General features: G+C 38.0%; 1 protein-coding gene across 1 annotated transcript in view; it reads right to left on the bottom strand.

The window, feature by feature from the left end:
• The window catches only part of COL19A1 (collagen type XIX alpha 1 chain), a 184,881-nt gene that overhangs the window by 129,318 nt on the left and 31,809 nt on the right, over window positions 1-23,754 (bottom strand). The window contains exons 6-10 of the mRNA XM_038130911.1: window positions 23,384-23,659; window positions 21,530-21,610; window positions 19,171-19,296; window positions 18,629-18,691; window positions 11,386-11,439 (exon numbers count right to left, since the gene is read on the bottom strand). Of these exons, the coding sequence (XP_037986839.1) occupies window positions 11,386-11,439; window positions 18,629-18,691; window positions 19,171-19,296; window positions 21,530-21,610; window positions 23,384-23,659 (600 nt within the window). The remainder of the gene's footprint in view (window positions 1-11,385; window positions 11,440-18,628; window positions 18,692-19,170; window positions 19,297-21,529; window positions 21,611-23,383; window positions 23,660-23,754) is intronic.

Below are 23,754 nucleotides of genomic sequence, written 5' to 3'. Positions count from 1 at the left end.
GTACACAATTCCCATCTGTTTAATAGTTTCCCATCTTTGCTCTTCCCTGGTAGCCTCGGGTGCATCTCTATCGATACTGTACTGGACAGGGAATTTATTTTACTCCAGGTTTGTGCTACTCTGTCCGAGAAAGTCCCAAAACCTTGTCATATTATGGGAAGACACACTAACCCAGAGTATATGGCCACAGCCCAGAAGTCTGGCACCCTCCTCCCATTCATACTTTTAAAGCGAATTTTCATTCTGCAAGGTGGCCAGCTAAATAATTATTTCTTGAGATATTATTGTCAATAGCTACAAATAATTGCTGAGCATCTTCCATGTGTAAAGGTAACAGGCTGCAACTATAAAACAAAGTTAATTATGAATTAATTTTTCCCGTTTAGAATCTTATTTGAAAGTAACATCAGGCTATTTTCATGTGCATGGGACAATCAGAAGAACTGTTGTTCACAAAAGAACGGGAGCATAGTGAAAGGGGTGTTAATTCTGAGGAAAAAGCATTAGCTGACTAGCTTCTCAGTATCTGCAAAAAAAGAAATCTGTCTTGTGTGAGGTACTTGTTAAACACAAATCAAACACCTGTCACCCAGCTGGGCCACGTGTGTCACTGCTGAGCCATCTGCAGGAAGACGCCCCGTGCCAGTTGCTTTACTTAGTGTGGCCTGGGAACAAGAATCCATTAGACAAAAAGTCAACAGTGGAATTAGCAGCACTTTTTCTCTTAGTACCCTTCCACTTACTTGTTTGACTTCTTGTGTTTCTATTTTTGGGAGCCTCATGCCAGAGAAACAGTGCTGACTGCTGATTAGACAAGACTTGGCCCAGCCTCAGCGTGTCACATTAATTTAATCGGTTCAGACTTGAAACATGCAGTATGGATCTTAGGTGTTTATAAATATGGGCTAGCAGTGAGAACTAAAAAAATAAAAATACATTCTGGTTTGCAATACCTGTGAATGATTTTACTGTACTAATAAAATGGAATTTTTATTTCCAACAATTTGGTATCTGTGAACTTAAAAAACCAATTTACACTGAATTTGGAATATAAAAACTGCTACAATTTTAGTGTGTTTGGGGGCAAGAAATATATTCATGGGCTTTAAAAATGTACATATGAGCTGCATTTATTTGAATTTTAATAATGTAACTCACCTCACCCACTAAAAAAGGGCAAAGGAGAGTTAACAGGCCACAAGTCACAGCAGCCAACAGTATTATCTACAACCTCTGTATAATTTGTACTATGTATAAGTTTTTTACTGTATGAAACAAAGGATTTAAAAAAAAAAATCTAATGTGCTACTCATAATAGGAGTTATCATCCAGGCAGAAAATACTCTTATATATCATTTAAATGAAGTACAATAACACAAGTTATCCATAATTATCCTTAAATAGATTAATGATTCATCAGATCAAAAAATCTAGCATTCTGTGAAGTTGGATAGCTAGTGCCTTAAAAGAAGACAAACAAAACTAAGCAAAATGTGTCAGACAAGATGTACAATGTGGCAGTACAGTGAGAAAGTTCCTTCCTCCCCAATTAGCCCATTTCCTGCAACACACTGCTGCCAACTTTTACAGTGCAATAATGGGTACTTAAAGCTCTGCATTCTGATGAGATGTGGAAAGTTCAGAATATCAGTTTCAAAACCTACAGTCCCTAGCCCTCAAAAAAGAAGGGGAAAAAACATACAAGATTAAAATCTATGTGCCACAGAAACCTTCCAGAAAGAATCCAATAAATACAATTTATGAACAATTGAAGAAGGATCCTCGAGCCTCCCCTGCCCTTTCAAGCTCTATAAGGTCCTGACTGAAGCTTTTCAAACACAGTTAAGAACCCCAGAGCCAAGCAGACTCACAGCTAGAGTATTCATGACTCTGATTAAGAAACAAAGGGCTGCATTTAATGACTGCATTATTTAACAACTGCATTATGTTTTACTTCCACGTTACATAAGGGGCTAACAAAGGCCTGCTCTGCATGGCACCATGCCACACTCTGCTTTGCTCCCTGTATCCCAGACCCCTCAAAAATGAATGGTGACCTTTGGTTGCTTTGGCCACACCTCACATCACATCACAAAGGCGGCGGCTGCGCTCCAGGCCCCAGGACCAGGCACGGTCTGCTGGTTATTGCAGCTGCAGTACAAATCCCAGAGGGTACATATACCTCCCACTCTTATCTCACCAGTGTCACTCGCCTGCAGGAGAGCACGGCTTTGATGCCAAGCAATACAAAAATGTCTGGCTCTAAAATCACATTTGTACTTCTGTTCTTCTGAGACATACTAATCTGATTTTGAGGGAACTCAGGAGAGCACAGAAGACAATGCTGTAACTTTCTTCAGATGGGACTGAAGCATATTTCCTTTCCCTCAAAAAGCAATGAGTCTATAATTAAAAAATGAAGTCCTTGCTCACCAACACCTACAGCAGCCACCATCACCCTTCCCTCCAGAATGGAAATAACACCCAAGCAGTCACTGCATGCCAGGTAATTTGATCCCACAGAGCTTTCTCTTGAGAACTGAACTGAACTGCTGTCGTTAACTTTAGGAATTGAAAAACCAGGGAGCTCAACAGTTCCTGGAGTTGTGAACTGCAAAAATCACCTAATAAGGCAAAAATAAGTCAGCACAGCAGACAGCTCTCTGGAATCAAATTTATGATCAAAGACTATTCAAAACACTTTCTTGTAACGCTAAGGAGAGAGCAAGAAGGCAAGAACCATACATGCTGAAGCAATGAAACAAGTTTTGGAAAGCATAATGATCTAAAGTCTATTTTCCAAGTAAGATAATTTATTTTATTTTTAAGCATATCTATGAATCACAAATCTATTGAGATGTACTATTTTCATGTATGTCTATCTCTTAAAATCAGATGTATATTAATGTTACACTAAGATATCACTGAAAACACAAACAGAAGACAAAAATTTTAGAAAATTTGTTGCTGCAATAGATGGCAACCAACTGCCTATTTATAATCACCAGCAATTCTCAAACTCAAGGCTTTAAACTCAGTGGTAATAAAGTTTCTAATTGTACCATATTCTTACAGCTCACAACTCTCTTACTTCGAAAAGATTTCTGATGTCAAATATTTTTCCTCTGTTACTGGTTATGCTATTTTGTTTCTGTTAGAGACTCCAGAGCAAAGCAGCACAAAGATATTTCAAGAGTTGTATAAGTAACACAATTTACGTCCATCCACGATCTAAGAATATTGAAATAGAACTGATTGGCAGTGATGGGAGCTTATGAATTGGATGGCATTGAATAAAAAACAGATAACCTGAGTAAGATGGCTTTAAACAGTACCTATCCAGTGCTCTAAATGCATTTTGGAAGTTTTCTCAAAGATGCTGATGAGCTACTTTGGAAATACCTTGATCCCTTTCAAGGATCTGTACAGGACATGAAATGTGGAAAGCAATATGTCCAGAGATCTTTCAAGACAGCTGCAAGGAAAAGACTGCATTACTGAAAACTCAACACCAATGTCTCCTCAGATTTGTACACTTACATGAGTGATTAATGCTCTGGAGGCATACACTGAACTGGCACAACAGGCCAAATATTCATGGCTCTTCTGCAAAGTCAAATATGCCCTGGAAAATTCTAGAATTTGTATGATTTAGCTGGAGCAATGGGCAAAGCAGAACAATCATCATAAGGATGTTCATGATGAGGTTTTGATTTGGATGTATATTTAACAAGGTTCCAGTGGTGGATTTCATGATGCAGCTGGCCCTGAAACCCTGACCCTGTAGTAACTCAGTACACAGATGGGTATTAAAAACATCTCTGAAAGCAATTTGAAGTCACATGCTCCGCTAGCATGGATTTTTTTTCCCAAAATTTTAAGTTCATGTATATAAATTAAATCATATTGAAAAACAAAGCACTGGACATTTCTAAGTCATGTTTTATATTGAAAAAAACCTTAAAATGTAGCCATTTTCAAACTCATTTTCTCAGGTACTACTACGGGAAAAGAGAACTCTTCCCACCAGGCAGTGCAAAGTGGACTGTTCAGGAAGCTGTCTTGATAGCATTCATATCACAAATAGTATCCATATCACATTTCGAGTAGCCTTTTTCTAATTATTTCCTTACCTGTTCCAAATATAAAGAGAACCCTACTCCAAAAGGATATTCAAATTTATCAAAACTGAAATCATCAGTGTTTGGTTTCCAAGTCAGCTAAAACTGAAGACAGCACAGTGATACTGGACTTGAGAAAACTGAAGTTTTCAGTTTTCTGACATAGGACAGAGTTAAATTAAGAAAAACAAGACTACAAGCAGCATTATTTATACCAGTACTATTTTCTTCTAGCTCACAAAATATGTGAGTTCATGTACATTTTGTTGGCTCATCATCACACATACATGTACTTGAAAAAAAAGGACTAATCCTTTTACAAATATCTGCTGAACAGTTTCATGTAAAACTCATTTCATGTAAATCTCATTTTCAATACTCAAAGTACAAATAGCCCTCATAGAGTTCGTAGAGCTCTTGAAATCTACACTTGTTTTTTTCTCTGGTCTGACTTTGATCTGCATCACATTTTACATGTGATTTTACATGAACTCTGTCACTATGAGTTGTATACTGTGAATTTTATACTAGGAATAAGAGAAAGCAAATACTATAGCAGGTATCCCCTTGGATAAAGGAGAACGGACAAACACAGTTTAATTTGATAAATATTCTGAATATAAATCTAAGTTGTATAGAAATAAACACATTTTTATTTACATAAGCATGTCTTTCTCTTTTTAGTCTAAACTATTTTTTTAATATACTGCAGGAGGGTCTATAGAGCATAGTAGCAGATGCACAGCATTGAATACCTCATTGCTTTAAGCTTATATGCAAGACCAGCTACTCTAAAAAGCTTACTCAATGTATTTAATATTTTAGGAATAATGTTCATAATCTAGATTGCAAAAATCAATGCAAAAAAAATTAAAACAATAAAGTTAAGCCATTTGAAAGTCAAATATTCAAAATGAATGTTGTTACAAGTATTTCACAAAGTGGAGTTTGTGGTCTCCATCACTATTAATTGTATCATTGTATCATGAGGAAGCAATTACTACAGAGGTTTGGATAAAGGGGAATGGACAAATCCAGTTTAATTCAGTAAATCTGAATTTTCTGAATTATCTTACTGCCTACATCAATTTCATTTTTCAGAATGTAGTCACTGATAAAGTTATTTTCATAATAGAAAAATTAGAAAAGCATTGAGTTCTTTGAGCCTTACTGCCATCAGCACATTCTCAGAAGCATAAGGCGTTTCTGGCTAGCAGGACTCAGAACACACATAAGCCATAGAACCCTTAAGGATGGAGAAGACCTCTAGGATTGAGTCCAACCATTAACCTAACACTGACATCTCCACCACTAAACCATGTCACCAAATGCCACATTTTTGGAACACTTAGAGGAATGTTGACTCAAACCTCTTCCCTGGACAGCCCATTCCAATGCCTGATCACCCTTTTGGTGAAGAAATTTTTCCTAATATGAAATCTAAACATCCCCTGGTGTGACTTGAGGCCATTTCCCCTTATCCTGTCACTTGTTACCTGGGAGAAGAAACCAACACTTGCTACAATCTCCTCTTAGGTACTTGGAGGGAACCATAAGGTCCACAACTCCCAAAGAGGCTTAATACTTTGTATCAAAATATCCACCACAGGTGGCAGCTTATCTCTCGAACCAGGACCCCTCCTGCTAAACTTCTCAAGTACACAGAGATTGTCTACCCCCTAAAATGTATACGCCAAAATGCTTGAGAAATTCACCCCGACTGTCAAGGCGTCGCAGACTAGCAAAAAATAACCCCGTAACCCAAACAGGACTTCATCACTTAGCATCCAGAATTTAAATAAACTTTCAATTTGGAGCTTCATTGCCATGGCATTATAGAGCCAGAAGCAAAGAGAAGGAGAGGATTTAACTTATTTGGATCAGTGAAACAAGAAGTGCAGGAAAAAGAAAAGTCTCAACTATACAGAGGAAAATTAAACCCAGCTTGTTCAAGTTTACAAAAAGCTATGAAGGAAAGTAAAAAAATGAGCTCCCTGTAAGTGAGAGCACTGAGACCAGGTGAATGGTGGAATTTTTTCCCCCCCTTATCCTCAGAAAATGTCTAACACATTTTTACAGCTTAAGGACTTGATCTTCTAATCATGGTTCAAAGTGCTGTCAGATTGTTTGGAAAGCCTGGAAATACACCATATTGGGAGGATCACAGAATCATAGAAAGGCTTGGGTTGAAACAGGTCTTGAAAATCATCTAGTTCCTACCCCTCTACCATGGGCAGGGATGCCACCCATCAGACCAGGTTACTCAGGACCCCAGGCAACCTGACTTTAAACACTTCCAGGAATGAGGCATTTACAACTTCTCTGGGCAACCTGTTCCAGTGCCTCACCACCCTCTGAGTAAAGAATTTCTTCCTGACATGTTATCTACAGCTCTCATATTTCAGTTTAAAACCATCCCCCCTTGTCCTATCATTATCTGCCCTTGTAAAAGGTAGCTCTCTTTTTTAATAAGCCTCCTGTAAGTAGTGGAAGGATCCATCACAAGATATGCTTTGTGCAGAGACACAACACAAAACACATATCATGGAGGTCTGTAACAATCCCCCAGTAGGTGCTATGGAAAGCACTTGCACACATTCAACCTGTATGGAAGTAAGATGACACAATGACTTCAGTTAGAGAAACCTCTGGGTCACACATGGGAATGTTGTCTCTCCATTTCAGTAGTACAGGAAAACTAGGAAAATAATTAAGCTTCTTAAAATATAAATACTTTGTACAGAGATGTCTTGACCTTGCTTAAGTTATGCCAGCGATGTGACCCTGTACACAGCAGTGATAGGTGATGACCATTCTTAATGGCTGAGCAATACGTTTTTGTTGCCATAATGAGTCTAACTGCTAGATTCAGGATGGGTTGATTCCTGGAGCAGATAGGTGACTGTCATAACATATCTTAAAGCAGTCCAGTCCCCTCAAACTTCCACTTCAGGGACAGATTTAATTTCTCACACCATAACCAGCTTCACTTGCTAATCACCAACAAGTAGGCTGACACAGTGCTTCCTTCAACACACTTCTTCTGTACTCACAGCCTTTGCTGAACATTGCCAGAAGGACAGAGCCTAAGGTCCCACACATATAGGGATTCTGATTAACCACAACCTCCAGTTGTTCTTGTATCATGGTTTGACAAATACGTTGAAGAAGTGTGCCTAGAAGGCTGAGCTACAAATCAGTTCCCATTGCAGGAAAGGGATCATGCCACTGTATTCCATCTCTTCTGATAGTCTACAAAGGAAGCAAATTTCCCTCCAAGGGAAGCCTACTACCCTCTTATTTTAAAATTATAAACAAGTACCTCAGAACTATCTCCTCTAATGATCTCAAGAGTTTGTCCTGTTGCCCCTAATAGGTTTTACTATCTAAAAGAAAAATCTCTTAGGACAGTTTCCTGAAAAAGGATGGGGAGAAGGAACTAGATAGGTGGACATCAAATAGACAGTCGCATATGTAAGGGTACTATCTACTGTTTCGTGACTTTGGGGGCCTGAGGTAGGGCTCCACAGGATCTGTGTTAGATTCTTGATTCTCTAGATTAGTCATAAGCACCATGACTTCTTTTAACCCAAAGGCAGATGAGACAACAGGCATCTTGTGGTGCGCCACCAGTCAATGAAAACCTCATTTTTTACTTTGACAGCTTATAAGAACTGCATCAGAAAAATCCACAAAGCTGCTGAATTATGGCCAGAACATTCCTCTGGTTTCTTTAGAGTGTTAAGGCTATTCTTATGTTACCGTAGAGTCATCAAGCCTTAGACTCTGTTCTCTGTATTAGCCTTCAGCAGATCCAACCTCTCAATTGGCAAGAGCCTCCTAGAAGTCTACACCACTTACTCGTGCACCTATGAGCCAGCAGACAGTGGCAAAACCACTGCAGCATTTAGTGAATGGGAAATTATGTTGTCAGTGACAGTATGTCTTGAAAGTGACAGAAGGCAAAGCGTCACATCTGAAGACAGACTGAACAATTTTCACGCTTAAGATCCTTGAAAATCAAGGCCATATATGAAGACTCACAGATGCCTCACCATTTACCCACATCTTGAAAATTAAGTATATGAGCATCCAGCACTGTTCTGGGAGATTCTCCTGTTAAGATTCTCTCAAGTTAAAGTCCATTGTATAGTATTATTCTAAGTTTATTTTTTCACTATTTCAGGTATGTTTGAGACAATCTACCTAAAGAAACAGAATTTTCAACAGCCAAGCTTATCTCATTCTAAGGTAAACATCTAAAATAGGTCAAATGAATTGATATTGTTGCTTGTGCATAACAGCATGAGTAAAATCTATTGGTTATTTATTCTCTGAACCTTTTCCCAGGGAATGAAGTATAAGTGAAGGAGTATTGCAGTGGATAGGTTTTGGGAGTATTATCAAGAGCACCTCTGCTCTTTGAAGCCTCAGTCTTCAGTTAAATTTTCAAAAAAGAGTGTAACTTATTTTTCCTTCTTCCTGTTTCTAGCTAGTGACTCAGGAGCACATCTGTACAATGCTCAGAAACACAAAGTGCAAAAACATAAGAAAATCCATACTAAGCAATTTAACATGTCCAACAATACATAACGAGTGCTGATGGATTTAAGAAGATATAGAAACAGCACTAGCTCCTCAGAATGCTCTCCCAGCACTGCACAGTCTGCACCTCAACACTCTGAAAGGTAGGAGATGCCTTTCCAAACAACAGCGCTTAGAGTATTCTTATTATAGACTATGTTGAGTTGCAAGGGACTCATCAGAATATTCAAGTCCAATTCCTGGCCCTGCGCAGAACACCTCAAGAATCCCACCATGTGCCTGAGGGTGTTTTGTCCAAATGCTTCTTCAACTCAGACAGGTTTTGGGGCTGCTCCTCCACTTCATTGTCTTTAACTCTATGTACAATGTTAGCATCCAGAACACCACACTTATGGGAGCACAAAAATTAAAAAATCTACTAATGTATATAGTTCTTGATGCATCATCTGGGAGAGAACACTTTAGCACCTTCCACAACACGAGGAAAATATTCATTCCAGCTCCAGGAAGGAGCTAACACACACAGCACTGCTCTACTCCACACAGACATGACCACTCCAGCTAGCAGAAGTTGGATAGCTGGATCTCGGTTTCTTCGTCTAGCTGTGCATGTACAAAATACTTGGCTTTCTTTTTTTTTATTTTAGAAGTTTTAAGCTTTGGCAGTTTTGTATTTCATGGTAGTTCATTTTAATTCGCCGTTCATTTGTAATTTATATTTTATATAGGCTGAATTAAAAGAGTTGTAATGTTCAGAAAAAGTACAATGTCTGGATATTAAATAAGATCTGACTGTTGAGCTTCATGTAAACTAACAGGAGCTTTGGGATTTGGCCTGACAATGAATTTGCAAGGCACTTAGCAAAAAAACCCAAACAATATTAACCATGGAAACTGTAATAATAATAACTTGGACTGGAAAAGCAACGAAGCCTGGCAAGTTTATAGCAAGATAACATCAGAGTAGGAGCTATGAAAAGAGCCAAGGGAAAACACAGCTTCATTCTAGATCAATCTCAATCTACACTGCTTTACAATAACTCTTTCCATTAATTCACATCTAGGAGCACAGTAAAGTAAAACATTGTCTATCTGGATCAAAACAAAGGTTTCTCCAGTCAATTAGAGGACTACAATTATGGCAACAACAGATGTCTACAGAAAAATATAACAGGGCAGCCATAAAGACTCCTCTTGTGGCCTTCCCAGATTCCAGCCTCTTGAAGTACAAGCAGACTGACACACTCAATTGAATTTTACTCCACTAATTTTCTAATACATTTTCAGAATTTTCAAGTTCTGTGGTAGTGTTCAAACTTTAATATTGTAGCAGGAAGAATGAGCCTATCTTTTCTTTCTATCCTTTTTGAACCTGCTATCAGACAGGTTTGATGCTCTAATTCACACAGTAAAGAATAAAATAAATAAATCAATCCCTATTAATCTCTTCTGCTTCATTCAGGACTGTACAGTGAACAGAACATGACATGTTTTTTCTTAATTGTGCCTTTTTCAGATTGAAATCCACATTGTCAGATTTTAATTGGAAGATGTCTGGTGCTCTTGATCACTCTTGACACCTCTGAATCTTTTCTGGGATTATTAGATTCACACTGAGGTGTGAGAATCAGAACTGTATACATCATTCAAGTTGCAGAATAATGCAGATGGATTCATTAAAAATGGTGACATTAAAACTCTTTTTCTTTGTTCCCTATTCTCTTCCTAGTAATTTGACTAGTGCTAAACAGTGAGTCCATGTTTTCCTTGATCTGTAATTCCAAGATCACTTCCTGAACAGTAATAGCTAGTCCAGTCTGTCATGAAATGCATAATGCTTCCTTTGTTTGCCTCTTCATCTGCATCACTTGCCTACTGCTTTCTCTGAGTCTTACATACCACTTGACAATTCAGTTCTTCAATGTTGTGAATTCCTCTGAACATCTTTGCAGCCTGTTCTTCATTTTTCTACCAATATAACTTAGCATCAGCAACAAATACCTTGAATTTCACTCTTAACTTTGCTAATATACATCTACCTCCCACTAAAAAAAAAAAAAACCACAATTTGAGACAGAAATAGTAAGTAAAAATAAAAGACAATTTCATAATTTTATGTCCTGTAAACCCACAGGTTTTAAGCCTGACAGCAAGAAGCTGTTGCCTCAGTGTTATGAAGATTGTCTCTGTACAGAAGATTCTAGATATTAGACTTATAGACTTCCTCTAATACAGGTAAGTAGCACCAAACCAAATAAGTGAACACAACTGTCTAATTTCACAGGCTAACATTCTGAAATGAAATGAAACTTATCCTTGAATACACCAGTAGGCTGGCATGCCTTCTTAGCCATGGCTATTCAAATCTTTGATTAAGAAGTCAGTGGTGTTTACCTCAAGCTCTACCAAGCAGACTGCTGAGTGCACAAGAGCTCTTATCTAAGCTTGCAGACCACAAACTGAGCAGGTGGAACAAGTAGCTTCCTCTAGGTCTGTATATAACTCCCACTTCTTTGGAAAAAACCCCACCAAACATGCACATCTGCAGAGAACACTATTGATCTGGACAGCTTTTTCAGTGTGCTGCAAAAACATGGCAGTGCAGGAAAGACATTAATGTTCTAACAGAAATCCTCTGTCTTCCCATTTCTCAGAGAAGCCACTGACATAATGAACACTTCCCATGAGTTAAATCACAGCTCAACAAACACAAACATACCTTCTCACCAGGCAGACCTGCAACACCGTCCAGTCCTTTCACACCCATCTCTCCCTACAAAACAAATTGATCAATTAGAAACTCTACAGACTTCTGAGGTTAACAACAACTACTCAGGTCATATCAGACTCAATAGAAAAGCATCTTCTACCTGACTTTTTAGTCATGCAACCACTGTGGAGGAGGATGCCTTACATGTAACACTAAAATCAGCAAAATAAATGTATTTTAAACACCTGTAACATCAATTAAGTCCTTCATCAGACAAATACTTGCAGATCCATATTTCCATAAAAGCAAGTCCACTAATTTTAAAGGAATTCATTGCAACAGAAGACTGAAACCAAGAGGGTCCATTTCCAGTTCTACACTGAGAAAGCTCAGTGTGTAATACAGATTTGTACAAAGTCATGTGCCTCCAATATTTTTGAAAGCCATTATTTAAATTTCTCCCTCCCTCCTTTTTATTCCTTTAGAGAAACCAAACCCCAAATCATAAGCAATCTATAAGAAAATTTTAGTTTGGAGAGAAAAACTGACTCTCTTCCATACCTCTCCTGACTGGTCGGAAGAGTTATGGAAGATCCTGGCAGCTGTAAATTGAACCCTAAGTCTTAAAAATTACATAAGAAAACATCAAACCCAGTTGCTAAATAATGTAAAGTAGAAGGTTTAAAAAATTTAAAATAAAAATCATTTGGATGCCAGAGGAATACAGCAAAAGCACTGAAACCATGTAGTGTTCATTTAAAAACAAAACAAAGCATTAGGTGTGCCTCTTCTACCAAGAAAAGAGCATTCTCCAGCAAGAATAACATTATAACTCTGGTCTGAAATGAAGTCCTTCATCTTTGTGAAGCTGAGAAAGAAGCAGTAAGATTGGTCAGAAGTACACAACAAGAGTTGCATCAGGATCATAAAGGTTAAAAAACCCCTCCAAGATCATCAAGTTCAACCTTTGACTGAACACCCCCATGTCAATGAGACCATAGCACTGAGTGCCATGTCCAGTTGTTTCTTGAATGCCTCCAGGGAGAGTGACTCCACCACTTCCCTGGGCAACTCATTGCAAGGACTGACCAGCTTTTCAAAAAGGAAATTCTTCCTCAAGTCCAACTTGAACCTTCTGTCACACAGCTTGAGGCCATTTCTTCTTGTCCTGTCATTGGCTGCCTGCCTGACCCCCAGTTGTCTACAACCTCCTTTCAGGCACTTGTAGAGAACAATAAGGTCACCTCTGAGACTTCTTTTCTCCAGCCTAAATATCTCCAGCTCCCTCAGTCACTCCCCATAGGACTTGTTCTTGCTGAGTATGCATTGTATGCCCTCACCCAGATCACAGATAAAGATATTAAACAGCTCTGTCTCAAAAATAGACCAAAATCCTGTATGTGTGAATAGCATGAATCCACTGGCACTGTGAGAAGTAAAGGTTACCTTATCTAATCGCCACAGAGTCATTCTCTTATCTATGCATCCTCTGTTCCCTTCTGCCACTTGCCAGTATTTTAATAGACCAGTACCACTCTGTTACCTTCAGTGGTGTATTTTTATACACTGTGCAGTCTAAAATTACACAGCCTGCTACATGCCAGGAAACCTTTAGCCTGTATGACTTACTAGCCAATTAACCAAGGTATGTTTACACTTCTGTTCCACTAACTGCAGACAGACTCCCCATCTTTAAGACAGTTATTTTCCACTGCAAATTAGATCTGCAAGTTATGCTTCTACCTTCTAGTTGTGATTTTAATGACCACAGGTGGAAAGGTGTTAGTTTTTCATGCCTTTATGAGTATAAATATCAGACACTATAGGTATCTAACAGTATTCATAGAAACAGTACCACAGACTAAAACCAAAAATATAGGAAATAGATCTTTAATTTTTTATATTTTTCTTAATGGCATTTTCTTTTTCCTTCTGCAGGCCTTAAAGTCTTTCACAAAAGTGAAAGATAAGTTGCTGGGAAAACAGCTTTGTAAGGTGGTGAGCAGTAGTAGTACAAGGCTGGCATTTATAGGTTGTGAGGCACACACAGTGTAACAATGGCCAAAGGTAGAATCACGAGCTGTAAATCTACTGTCAGGATTTACTAAGGGTGATAGTGAAAATCCTTTTCAACTGAGCTTCTTGTGGGAGGGCAGGTGTTCAGCCATCTCCAGGAAAACAGAGCTCCATCATATATAGTGGTGGACTTGGGAAGAAATGGTGTCACTCCATATGTCCCCCCACTTCCTCCTTCTTCCCACTGCTTTATATACTTCTTAATTTACTGATCATGGCACCATGTGTAGGGTATGGAATATCCCTTTGGTAGCTGGGGTCACTGTCCTGGCTGTGTCCTCTCCCAACTCGTGGTGCACTCCCAACTCCTTGCTGATAAGGTGGGGTAGGGAGCAGAAAAGCCCTTGACACTGTGCAAGCGCTGCTTGGCAATAATGAAAATATCCCTGTGTTATCAACCCTATCAACCCTGTTTCCAGCAGAAATACAAAACACATCCTCATACTGGCTACTGTGAATAAAATGAACTCTGTCCCAACTAAAACCAGGACACAATATCATCCGGTTAAAAAAAACCCCAAAAAACAAACAAAACAATACCCAAAAAAGTGTCTATTAGCAAAAGGAAAAAAAAAAGAATTCACAGAGAATATGTTAGGAGAAAGAAAACTCATCCCAAAGGCAGCATCACTCCTGGCTTTCCCTGGTACTTTGGGACCAGCAGGGATTATACAGATGAGGAAGTAGCATCCCAGCAGAAGCCCCCAGCTATGTTCTGTCCCATCAGGGCAGGAGCTCAGCTTCACCAAGGCCTGAGCTGGGTGCCACTGGTTTAACTCCTGCACCTGTGCCAGTGACTGCTTGCTCCCCTGCTCCTGTTTCAGCTCTGGAATGGCCCCACTGGGGAAGTGTAACATTCCCCCACACCTGTGAGCACCTCAGAGTGATGAGGACTTGCTGCCACCATCTCCACTCCTCAGGAGGACTTAAACTCAGGACTGAAATGAGTACTGGAATGGGAAATACAGCAACAAAGTAAGTCACATTTCAGAATTTTTATAAGAAAAAATGGTTGCATTGCCTATGACATTTTCTCTTTTTAATTTGATAACTTGGGCGATCATAAGTGGGACTATCCATAAATTCCTAAGTTGGTAAGCATGAAGCGTTTCATTCCGCTTATTGTAAGATATTATTCTACTAAGTATACTGGCAATTTCTGACTTTGTCATAACTGACAACCAGCCATAATTTGCTCAACTTTCTTCTTTTTCTTGAATTCCAGCTTCTAAGTCCCTATCAATAACCTCAGCAACAGCAACTGGGCCAGAAAGGAACCAGTCTCAAGTCTGCATAGTACAATAGACATGTTATAGGTGGAATCAAGCCAACTGGATTTTAAGAGGAAAGTCAGAGTAGCAGGAAAGAAAGACTACCAAGGAAAATGGAGAGAAAAAACAGTTCAGACACTTCATTTGTTCTCCAGGAGATCTTTTTTCATATCATTCTATTACAAATATTTTCCTAGTGCAATAATATATTGCATAAACCTATCTCTAATCCCAAAATAGCCTTTAAAATGTCTTTTTCCTTAAGTAAAATTTAAATTAATGACGTTGAAGAGCAATAAATTTCACCATGGTGTACATCAACAGGCATTTTAATATTTGAAAGCAATCTGCCTCTGGCTTTTTGGTCCCTATTTCACTTACAGCATTAACCAATGACCTATTAACACAGCTAACAATGGTTTAACATTATATCAAAATATTTAATTCTGTTTATATTTCCATTTAAAATATTTCATAGGCACTTATTCTGCTCAAAAGAAATAAAAGTAGAAAACATAGTTATTTTTTTAGCCTCCTTGAGAGAGAAAATCAGTTTATATACTTAGCATATACGTAATCATTCCAATTACGGTCACACGTATTCTGTCTTTCTAAAGAATTTCTACATACTGAGGACAAAACAGGACCTTTACAACATTATCAAAAGACATTTGCTAACAACAAATATGTTTTAAGATTCTGAGCAGCTAAATATGATGCTGAAGTAGTACAAATTGCAACCAAATAAACACAGTAAATCTGAGTAAATATTTTACTCAGATCAGCAGAAGAGAAAAGCCAACTCCACAGCAGATATCAAAATGTGTTAAAATCACAGAAGACTTCCACCAGATTTGTGTCCACTTGCAACTTGTGAAATACACTGTGCTAAGAATCAAGCTGCCATGAGAATAATACAGCATATTATTTAGGGATAGTCCAAACTGTACACTTAGTAAGTAGCAAAGAAAGTTCATCCAGGCAATTTTTTCAGTCTTAATTATTGAGAAATTAAAGAGCAGTCCCTTGCTGCAGAAGCTGATCTCCCAGCAAAAATATCCTACAGAGCAAAGCAAATATTTCATGCCCAAAGGATGGGAGATAATAGTTTTGAGTACAAAACTGTCCTCATGAAGTCATAATGGAAGGCCAGGTACACAAACAGGGAGGTCATTCACACAAATGGCATCATTTTGATCAATGATGCTCCTATGCATTCAGATGCACAGCTTGCCAGGGGTATATCAATATTTGCATGAATGCTTGTTCCAGTGAAAATATGACCCTCCAGTCCTTTGGGCCTGCAATATACTTTGAATTTTGGCTCAGACCTGTTCAGAGGTACTAAGATGAGCCAAGAGTACAAGAATGGAGTGGACACAGGCTAGTAATTAAATTCAAAATGCTTAAAATGGCTTATACGTTATCATACTTTACACTGGTGATAGCTTAGATGTTCCTGAATCATCTGACCTTAGGGAACAATGATGTTAGACTGAAGAGAAGGGCAATTTTGAGAGTCTTGAGTATAGCCTAATATCAATCTGTGTCGGTAGAGTCTTCCTTGTCAATCCCATAGCAACAAAAAAAGACATAAATTCAATCATACAATTAAAGTGAATGGGAAATTGGAATTAGATAAAGCAAAATAAAAGGATAAGAACTGTTGTGCTGAAAAGGAGATAATATCAACAGAATTATAAATTTCTCATATAAGAAGGTAAAAAATTAACATTTTCACTTGGATGCTGTAATGGCAAAGACTTTTAAATATAGTTAGTTGGATGCCTATAGTAATATGATTTGGAAACAAAAGAAACAATCAAATGAGCACAAGCAAAGGGGGAAACGTGCTTAGGATGCTTGCATGTGCTTAGTTGTGCTTGGAGAGCATACAGCTCAGAGAAGACCTGTTTTTTTGTAACTAGCCAGCAAAGTTATCAAGAAGCTGCCTATTTTGTGCGTACTATATTACAAGACCCTCAGCCAGAGTCTCTTAGTTTCCTTTACATAATCTGACAATAAGTCATGTATCCTACATGTCTGGAATATTCTGGAGTCTTTCTGCCTCTTCAGGTCTAATTATTGATGTAACAAGGCCATCATTGAGAATGAGTGTTACTGAAAACTTGCGTAAATGCAGAGTCAAAGAGAAAAATCGTATTAAAATCTCAGAGAATGTTGCTTTCAGCTCCATCATGGCAGGCACTATTTAACACAAGATTTGTTTGCTCCCAAAGGTCAGTGAGCCAATCCTGATCACAGTCATATTGTGCCCTTCGTCCAAACCCCTTTCCCATCCCCCCAAAAAAGAAAAAACCCACCCACTGCAAAGCTAGGAAGTAACAAGTACTGGTCAATTATAAGAAAAGTTCAAATTAAGTAGCTTTCTGCCTGTTTGGTGTACTACCCCTGACTTTAACCTGCTAATTCATTCAATTTCGTGAAAGGACATTAATAAATGTCAATATACTCTCTTTAGGTTAAACTTCTGGGTGCAGCAGGGTTCATTGACTCTCAGATAGTTCCATGCACTGAGAATCCATGCAATAAGGCTCTTTTTGTAAAACAAGTGAGAGAACAGTACTAGAAGTGACCACAGGCACTGACATGTTTTGTTTAGAGGCACTATGCTTAGCATGGCAAATACTGCTAATTGGCTGGGAGATTAAATGGTAAAAAAAAATCAGACTTGTGAAGTTTGCTTTCCCAGCTTAGTAGCAATAATGGTCTAAATGGATCAGGTCAGGAGCAGAAGAACTGTTTCCCAGACAAATGCTAGGAAACTCCCTGTGCTGGTAGCATAAGCTAAAACTAAAAACTGACAATTGTTTAATACAGTTCAGACCAAAACTTCATTATTAGGTCTGAAAACTGACAGCAGTGCCTCTAGGTTCAGATGGACTATAGAAACTAACATGACTGAACTGTTTTTTATTTCACCTAAAAATACAGCTTGTGTCAAAAGGGAAATATAACTGGAGGGGAGGAGTTGTGGGGGAGGGGCAATACACGGTCAAGAAATGTTCTTAATTTCAACCAGCAGTCTGGACAAGCCTTCTTGGAACTGGACCCTTTTCAGCCAGATACTACAGTTATAGGAACAGCCCTGGCAGTCTTCACAAACTATTTGAGATCACATATTATATGGTGGGCTGCAAGGTAGGATGTTGGGTTAGGATACTTTCATCTAGGACAGTCTAGGCATCTTCCTGTCATACAAACTGCAATCCCTGACCTCAATTCCTATCTCACTGTCTTTGTGGCAGATTTAAATAGTTTATTCAACTTTCCCCCTCTAATAGCACATTGAAAACACATTCCCAGACATGTCCTAATTCAGCATCTTCCAACAAAATATAAAGAATGGAGTGTGAAAGGAAAACAGGAAAATTCAGAAAAGGCCCAAGGAAAGGGCCAACTGGCCTGTCCTAGAGACTTGGCAATGTCAGATTCTTCTCTCTTCACAATTAACAGTTTCAGGTACGAGTGTTGTTAAAGAATATACGGAGGTCATATTTCATACCCTCCTACTGATGATTGCAAGGATGATTCCACCACACGGGATTCTGTCCATCAGCAGTGATGTACACACAGGAGATGGAAAAATTCCTGTCAGACTACATACATGCCTTCTGTACAGGGCATGGTGACAGGGCTGGGGAGGCATGTGCTTCCCAGGCAGGTAAACTGTGCTCCACAGAGTTGATGAGGTGACCCCAAAGTGAGGCAGCTGTAAAATGCCTGGCAGGGAGCTCACACACAGAGCCAGACACTGACTGATAAAGGATCCACCCTATGTTCAGGCAGATTCCTTTAAGGAAGAACAGAATCCATATAATTGCTATTTAAGAAAGATAAGCCAGTGACAAGGCTTGAAAAAGAGAATTCAAGTGATATTTTACCTTTTCACCTTTCTCTCCTTTGTGGCCTGGCAAACCAGCTACTCCTGGCAATCCTGCTTCTCCCTGATTTTAAAAGAAATAAAAAAGTCAACAAACCAGATCTAAAATATATTTGGTTAGGTTTCCTGTCTTTGTCACAAATGCCTAACAAAGCAAATGACTCAATAAATATAGTGCAACACCCAGGAGAAGTATTAAAAGAAAACAAACATTATGTAGAATATAATTCATTCTCAAGTGAAAACATTTACACTAAATAGAATGCCTAAATATAATTCTCAGTTTTACCATGGTACTTTTTTGGGTGTATATTCAAACAATTAAACCTTACTGACATCTCTAATTTTACTTTACTTTTTGAATTTAACTAAATCCAAAAATGTACTGGTTCTTAACTGGGAAATACAATGTAAATATGTTACAATACTACAAATCAGTAAGATTTTTTTCATGACTGCAAAAAAAACCCAAACCCAACTGTTTTGATATCCAACAGGATTAAACAGCATGATACATTAAAAAGCAACAGGAAAACTTTATACTTTATTTGGAAAGCAGTAGCATCTCTGTGTAGATTCTTGCTGCATCACTGGAAGCGTGTATATTTTGCTGGCATGAACAGTCACTGGTGATGAAGTTGTAGCCAGTAACATTTCCCCATGCGGGCACTAAAAAAAAAGAGATTTTTTGGTTTTTGGTCCCCTTTGGTTAGCAGGTAAATACCATCCATCCACTTGTTTTAAGTTATATTCTGTTTTAATACTCCTGTACAAACCATACATAGAAAGTGACAACAATTTCCAAACAGAGAAAAAAGCTGTAAAAAAATCAGTTCTGGACATTTAGATCCTTCTGCTCTAAAATTGATGCCAGTTAAAACGGATATGACTGTCCCACTTCTTTCTTCCAAAAAGACAGAGAAATAAAGAGGAATAAAGTGTCCCAAAATCAGAAGTAGAGAAACAGAAAATGTCCATGGGGAGAAAGAAAAAGATAGTACTGCATAGTCTCACCCTGTCCTCTGCCCCGCCCCTAAGTGCAAAGAATAAAAGTGAGTGCTAAGGAAAACTTTTTTTTTAAATTTCCTTGTAGTTAAATACTTCTGGCATAGATAGTTTGGAAACAAACAAACAAGCCCTGAAGCCAAGATTTACCTGTCTGTGACTCCTGAGAACTGAGCCAACCTGAAAAGATACTACAGGACAAGTCAACAGACCCTGCTAAACTTCAATAAGTCTCATTAAGATGTAATGAAGTTTTTTTGAGCCTTCTGTCAGAGAAATTCCCACAGGATTTACTGCTTAGCATAGAAATTTGTATCCAAGTATCAATTCCTTCCCTTAAATTACTGAAAATGTAGCTGTTATAACGGGTTGTGAAAAAAAGAGTCAGAAAATGTAATGCTAGTTTGAATATGAAAGTCATTAACAAGTAGTCCAGCATTTCTTACATCTTAAACATACATATGAGACTGTAAGACATACAAATGAAATTGATGGTGCTTTTGGCTACACAGATGAGTTAATATTTATGTGTTATGGATAAAGCCTATTGTTGAGCTTTTTGTCTTCATATATAATTAGAGTTTGTTTTGTTCTTGCTTTTTTTGCTATTGTGTCATAACTGCTCAATAAATTGTATTTCCAAGGACACACAGGAATTTAATTAATTCCACTTTTTCATAAGTTTATACATTCAAAAGAAAGTCTGCATTACCATCAAGAATATGTTTAGAAATATATTTGAACTATTAATCATTGTTTAAAATTGAAATTTGCCCCCTGAAATTAGACCATGTTTCTTTCATGCTTCTGAGCATCAAGCAGTTTTGTGCTCTTCTGTTCTTGGGCAGATTTCTCTCTCCCATCAAGGTACACTTTCCCCTATCTCTTTGTGGATGTAATCAATCAGTCCTCCTACACGCTCTGGGGTTTTTTTGCTGACTACAACCTTGGTGGTGATGGCACTGTCCACTGCCTTAGAGGAGCCTGATCTTACAGACTACTTATGACTAGCAGGCCAAAAATTTAACACAATGTCTTTCTGAAGCTATTTATAGTTTGGTTGGGTTTTTTTCTGGTTTTTTTTTTTAATTCAATTTTGTTTTGGGTTTGGGGGTTTGTTTTGTTTTGCTTTGTTTGTTTTGGTTTTTTTGTGGGCTAGATTGAGCAAAATAATTACATCTACAACGTCAAGTTATGGTTCTACTGTCTTCCAGATTACAATGATATTTGTCTACCCAAAAAAGAGGGAAAAGTGAACCCTTAACACTAAATCAATGTTTTCCCTCATGTTAAACAATATATACACAACAGCATGTGCATTCTAAAGAAGAAAGTATTTCATAGAATCATCAAGGTTGGAAGAAACCTGTAGGATCAAGTCCAACTCTCAACCTACCACTACAAATTTCCAGTTATTAAAGACCCATTCCTCCATTTTAGTGTATTGAAATGAAGAAAACTCAACACCACCCTCTTTTCCTTCTCTTCCACTGTCATGCAGACTCTTTCATGGGCTCTGCTTATTTCATCTGTAAAGCTTCACAAAGTGCAGCTGTTACTGAAAGGGCCTCTGCTGTTTTGTTTTGTTTTGAACCATTCTCAAGCCATCGTAGTGATTTGTTTCCTACTCTCTGAGGCTTCTTCAGTTACTAATAAGACATTAATCAATGTTAAGGAAGGCATTTAAAAAGCACTAGCAGCACCTAGTGCTGTTTGCTGATGTTCCACTGTACCATTTATTTAGCCAGCAAAAAACTATGTACCATGACTCCAGATATGGAATTCATTTTTAGGAGGTAATTAAACTACCACCTCTGTTGAAATTTTTTACAGCTCTTTAGCAGGAAACAATGCAATTTCTTTTGTATTAACGTTTGAATTTTAACAGATAACTTACCAAGTCTGCAGATATTTCGCAACATGTATCTTCTACTGCAAGTTGTGAATTACAATAAACTGCTATGTGGTGAAGTTCAATCTATTAAGGAATACAAAAGAAATTAATATGAAGTGTAAAAAATTATGTGTTATGGCATGCTTTTTCTTATCTTGGGGTAGTAAACTTTCTCTTTGAAACACTGCATATTTCTGAAATGCTAGGAAAAGACAAATCCAAAACAATTACACAGCTCCTCATTTAAGGAAAAAAATTATGCAGTCTATTACTTTGATGTAAATCACATTTTAGATTTAATTTATTTTCATTAAAGTTGCATCCATCTGTATTGGTTTCCTATACTACACAAGAATTTTAGCCTTGTAGACATCCTCTGCCAACCTTCGTTTCAGGAACGTAATTTTCCCCTGCAGGAAACTAAAATAAAGGTTTGATAAACTCTCTATCACATGCATCTATTGCTTTGGACAGACTTTTGCCTGGACATTGCCACTAAATCACCTGAAGAGCAAAAATCACAAATTCTGTATGTAAAGCTTTTGTTTCAGAGACTTTGGGTGGATTGGAAAGACGAGAAGCAAGAAAAATTCTAACAAGATATTCTTGTCCTCATATTCCTCTTTTTGCATCAGTTTTATATCCTCCTGATCTCCCTCTTGCACTTGGTACTGAGAAAAGTGACCGTTAGTATAGGATCTGCCCTGCTGCCTTCATCAGCTTTAGGCCCATAATGTTTTCCTGCAAACGTGGAAATCCCAGTTCTGAGTGGACAACTTCCACTCAGAATTATCCAGCTCATACCATGCAATCAGCAGAAAAAACCCTGCTTTTTCTGCTGCATGCTGTTTGGAAATGAGGAAACAGTACACACATTTCAAATAATGTTGAACTCAAATCTTAGAAAGTAAAACAAAGCATGAGCTTGGCTCCATGAAACAAGAGATCTGAGTTCTGGCCAAAATGCTTAGTGCCCCACAAGAATGACTCCTCCTGAAATGTTAGCTTGCACTTAAAATGTTCTATTTTCCTCCTGAGCCCAACAGAGTACATAACATTGCTGAAGCTTTCTGATGGTCACCATAAACCCCAAGGCAGATGCTTTAAACCTGGTAGCTGCATGCCACTGTCCTGAAAATAAACTGATATTTCCTGAAGATTTCAAATTACTTGCTGTGCTTTCAAATTACTTGTTTTCAAATTACTTTCCTCCCTGCACCAGGAAACAGAAGAGAGCATCCCCAGGACAGAAAATAGCCCAGAATATTATGGGGTTTTCTTGGGTAATTCTTGCACCAAAGGCTGCAGGAAATACACCTCTGGCCACCTCCTAATCCTTCTCTTTTGTATAAGGGAGAGACAACTATGAACAATGTGCCCCTATTTCTACATAGCTGAATTGCTCTAGAAGACCTCAATACAGAGGTAATCCTTAATTATTTTGTGTCTCCCCTTTATCAAAGACAGATAAAGTCTAACAGACAACTGATACAGACCTATAAATAAATCTTAATAAAAATGAAAAAAAATAGGACTGCAAGTTACCTTTAAACATAGAAATACTATATCTGTGGTAATTAGGTGGCTCTTTCTCCAAATTAAATACAGAAAAACAGACTCCTTAAACCAGGACTGAGTTCTATGCAGTTACTTTGGCAACAGCTTTGTCTTAGCAGATGCTAGATAATTGAATAATGTTTAGAGAAAAACACTTAAGGACTTCAAATTAAGAATACACACTAGAAAATAATGACCGGGTTTGAACATTTTATCAACACGATTCTTTACAACTGTGTTAGTAAAAGCGTGGCTAAAACGTTACTTCAAGTTATCTGTTTGTCCTTTCATGCTACTCACATCTACAGGCTTATCATCCGCAGCACGAGAAGCAATCAGGGTCCTTCCCTGCAAGTCAATGGTGAATTTTTCATCAGTCTGCTTTCTCTCAATTAAATTACAATCCAAATAGAGGGAAATGATCCCTGACTGCACGCTAATACCAAGCTTATGCCACTGCCGATCAAACAATGGATAAATTTCTCGACTCTTAAAAGTGTAGTGCAGTATATTTCCCTCAGAGGATTTGGTCATATACTCCACCACCTTTTTTTTACCATCCAGGAGGACAGAGATCTGAAAGCAAGATAAAATAAAATAAGTGGCTATTTAAAAGTTATAAGAAAGAAGCACATGTATAAACCATATATAATAAAAATACTTCAACTACA

The sequence above is a fragment of the Motacilla alba genome, chromosome 3, assembly GCF_015832195.1.
Source record: "Motacilla alba alba isolate MOTALB_02 chromosome 3, Motacilla_alba_V1.0_pri, whole genome shotgun sequence".
NCBI classification, from domain to species: Eukaryota; Metazoa; Chordata; class Aves; order Passeriformes; family Motacillidae; genus Motacilla; species Motacilla alba.
The sequence above is the reverse complement of the archived record's forward strand: the minus strand, read 5'-3'. Positions and strand labels throughout refer to the sequence as shown.